The following is a 2915-nucleotide window of genomic DNA, read 5'->3' as shown; positions in this document are numbered from 1 at the left end:
TATTTTTAGTAGAGACGGGGTTTCACCGTCTTAGCCAAGATGGTCTCGATCTCCTGACCTCGTGATCTGCCCGCCTCAGCCTCCCAAAATGCTGGGATTAAAGGCATGAGCCATCACGCCCGGCCTAATTTTTGTGTTTTTTAGTAGAGACGGGGTTTCGCCATATTGGCCAGGCTGGTCTCAAACTCCTGACCTCAGGTGATCCACCCACCTCAGCCTCCCAAAGTGCTAAGATTACAGGCATGAGCCACCGCAGCTGGCCAATTTTTGTATTTTTAGTAGAGACGGGGTTTCACCATGTTTTCCAGGCTGGTCTTGAACTCCTGACCCCAAGCCATCTGCCCACCTCGGCCTCCCAAAGTGCTGGGTTTACAGGCATGAGCCACCGTGCTGAGCCACCAATCAGCTCATTTTTAGGCGGGCAGCACTTGGCTGGGGAGGGGTGGTGTTGGCCCCTCTTCACAGTACACCTGCACTCTAAGTCACTCTTTTCCCCAGAGCAGGAGTAGAGGTGGCCTTGGTCCATTCATTTGCTGGTTCCACACACTTCCCAGCCGGGACCCAAGGGTCCTCTCCAACTTCTGGCTGTCCCAATATCCAGGGCTAAGGGGTGAGCCAGGAGCCTTTTTTTTTTTTTTTCCTAAGGCTGTTTCTCAGCCTCTGCGGGGCCTGGAAGGGTTGTGGTGTGAGCAGACAGGTATGCAGACAGGTGCCCGTGCCTGTGGCTGGCCCCGCCAAGTTCGCATGCAAGGATGCGAGTGTCTGGGCGGCTGTGTGGTTGCAGGTGTCTTTGAGGACTGCTGCCTGGCCTACCACTACCCCATTGGGTGGGCTGTGCTCCGGCGCGCCTGGACTTACCGGATCCAGGAGGTGAGCGGGAGCTGCAATCTGCCTGCTGCGATGTGAGTGGGGCTGTGGGGGCTGGGGGGGTGGGGTGCACACACAGCCTTGCTCCCAGCCTACACCCTAACCTGGGCACCCACCTCTGCTCACCACAGATTCTACCTCCCCAAGAGACACAGGAAGGTGTGTGGGAACCCCAAAAGCAGGGAGGTGCAGAGAGCCATGAAGCTCCTGGATGCTCGAAATAAGGTTTTTGCAAAGCTCCGCCACAACACGCAGACCTTCCAAGGTGGGCAAGACCTCTGCTGGGCATCTAGGGGGCCCACCCTCCCTGCCTGCAAGCCCATGTGTGGTTCAGACCCTGAGGGAGGGAATTGGAGACTAGAATACTGACACCTGCCTGAACCCCAAACAAAGCCAGTTGCTGGTGAGTGGGGCACCAAGTGAATGACCAACTGATTGAATCATTGTCCAGTTTTTGTTTCTGGAGATGGGGTCTTGCTCTGTTGCCCAGGCTGGAGTGCAGTAGCATGATCATAGCTCACTGCAGCCTCGAACTCGTGGGTTCAAGCAATCCTCTCACTTCAGCTTCCCCAAGTAGCTGGGATTACAAGTGTGTGACACCAGTCCAGCTCTTTTATTATTATTTTGAGACAGAGTCTTACTGTGTCACCCACGCTGGAGTGCAATGGTGCCATCACAGCTCACTGCAGCCTTGCCTCCCAGGCTCAAGCAATCCTCCTACCTCAGCCTCCTGAGTAGCCGAGACTACAGGCATGTTCCACTAATCCAGCCCATTATTATTATTATTATTATTTTATTTTTTATTTTTATTTTTTGAGATAGAGTCTTGCTGTGTCATCCAGGCTGTAGTGCAGTGGCGTGATCTCAGCTCACTGCAACCTCTGCCTCCCGAATTCAAGCAATTCTCCTGCGTCAGCCTCCTGAGTAGCAGGAGCACAGGCTCACGCTACCACGCCTGGCTAATTTTTCTATTTTTAGTAGAGACGGGGTTTCACCGTGTTGGCCAGGCTGGTCTCGAACTCCAGACCTCAGATGATCTGCCCGCCTTGGCCTCCCAAAGTACTGGGATTATAGGCATGAACCACCATGCCCAGCCACAGCTCATTATTATTATTATTATTATTATTATTATTATTATTATTAAGACAGGGTTTTACTCTTGTCACCCAGGCTGGAGTGCAGTGGCACAATCACAACTCAACGCAGCCTTGTGTTCCTGGGCTCAAGCAATGCTCCCACCTCAGCCTCCCAAGTAGCTGGGGTTACAGGCACACACCACCATGCCTGGGTAATTTTTTATTTTCATTTTGCAAAGACAGGTAGTGCCATGTTGCCCAGGCTGGACTTGAACCCCTGGACTCAAGCAATCTACCTGCCTTGGCCTCCCAAAGTGCTGGGACTACAGGCATGAGCCACTGCACCCAGCCAGTCCAGCTCTTTTAATCGGGACACTTTCCACTGGTGCAGATGGAAAGCCGAAGCACATGGGAGACTCGTTCGCTTAAATAACCAGTCAACAGCTTCAGGCTCAGCTGGATCCAGGAGCCTGAAGGCATGATGGCAGAGCTCTTGATTATTTCTCTCTCCATTTCTCCAGCAGGCCCTCATGCTGTAAAGAAGCTGAGTTCTGGAAGCTCCAAGCTATCATCGTCCAAGTTTAGAAATCCCATCATCAGCAGCAAGAGGAATGACTCCCTCCTGACATCAGCTAATTCAGGTAAGGACCTTTGGTCATGTGACCGTCTCCCATCCATCACCTTTGCTAAGGGTTGAGGGCTCATGATTGGCTCACACTGGGACAGGAGATTCACCTCCAGGACCAAGGAGGGGTGGTTGTGTGGTCAAGGCTGCAGGTTCACAGCGGAGGGTCCTCGGTGGCTGTCCACTGCCATGACTCAGCCCAAAGACACTACAGCAAGTGAGAAAGTGAAGCCCCAGGGGAGTGGCCCAAGAGCTCCAGGGCCCCCCAAGCCCAACAATTCTCCAGCAGGGACCGGGTGGGTGTCCTGTAATTCTATTGAATTCTGACATTGTGTGTGTGTGTGTGT

At 53.1% G+C, this 2915-nt stretch overlaps 1 protein-coding gene across 1 annotated transcript; it reads left to right on the top strand.

Annotated features, from left to right (window-relative positions):
• The first annotated feature begins 744 nt into the window (after positions 1-744).
• Positions 745-2640, top strand: CCL25 (C-C motif chemokine ligand 25). Its single transcript, XM_032148698.2, has 3 exons — positions 745-902; positions 999-1132; positions 2465-2640. Exons 1-3 carry the CDS (start codon positions 745-747, stop codon positions 2638-2640), a joined length of 468 nt encoding a protein of 155 aa, XP_032004589.2.
• Positions 2641-2915: the final 275 nt, after the last annotated feature.

The sequence above is a fragment of the Hylobates moloch genome, unplaced genomic scaffold (genome assembly GCF_009828535.3).
Source record: "Hylobates moloch isolate HMO894 unplaced genomic scaffold, HMol_V3 SCAFFOLD_8703, whole genome shotgun sequence".
NCBI lineage: Eukaryota > Metazoa > Chordata > Mammalia > Primates > Hylobatidae > Hylobates > Hylobates moloch.
This window is presented reverse-complemented; position numbering and strand designations above follow the sequence as displayed.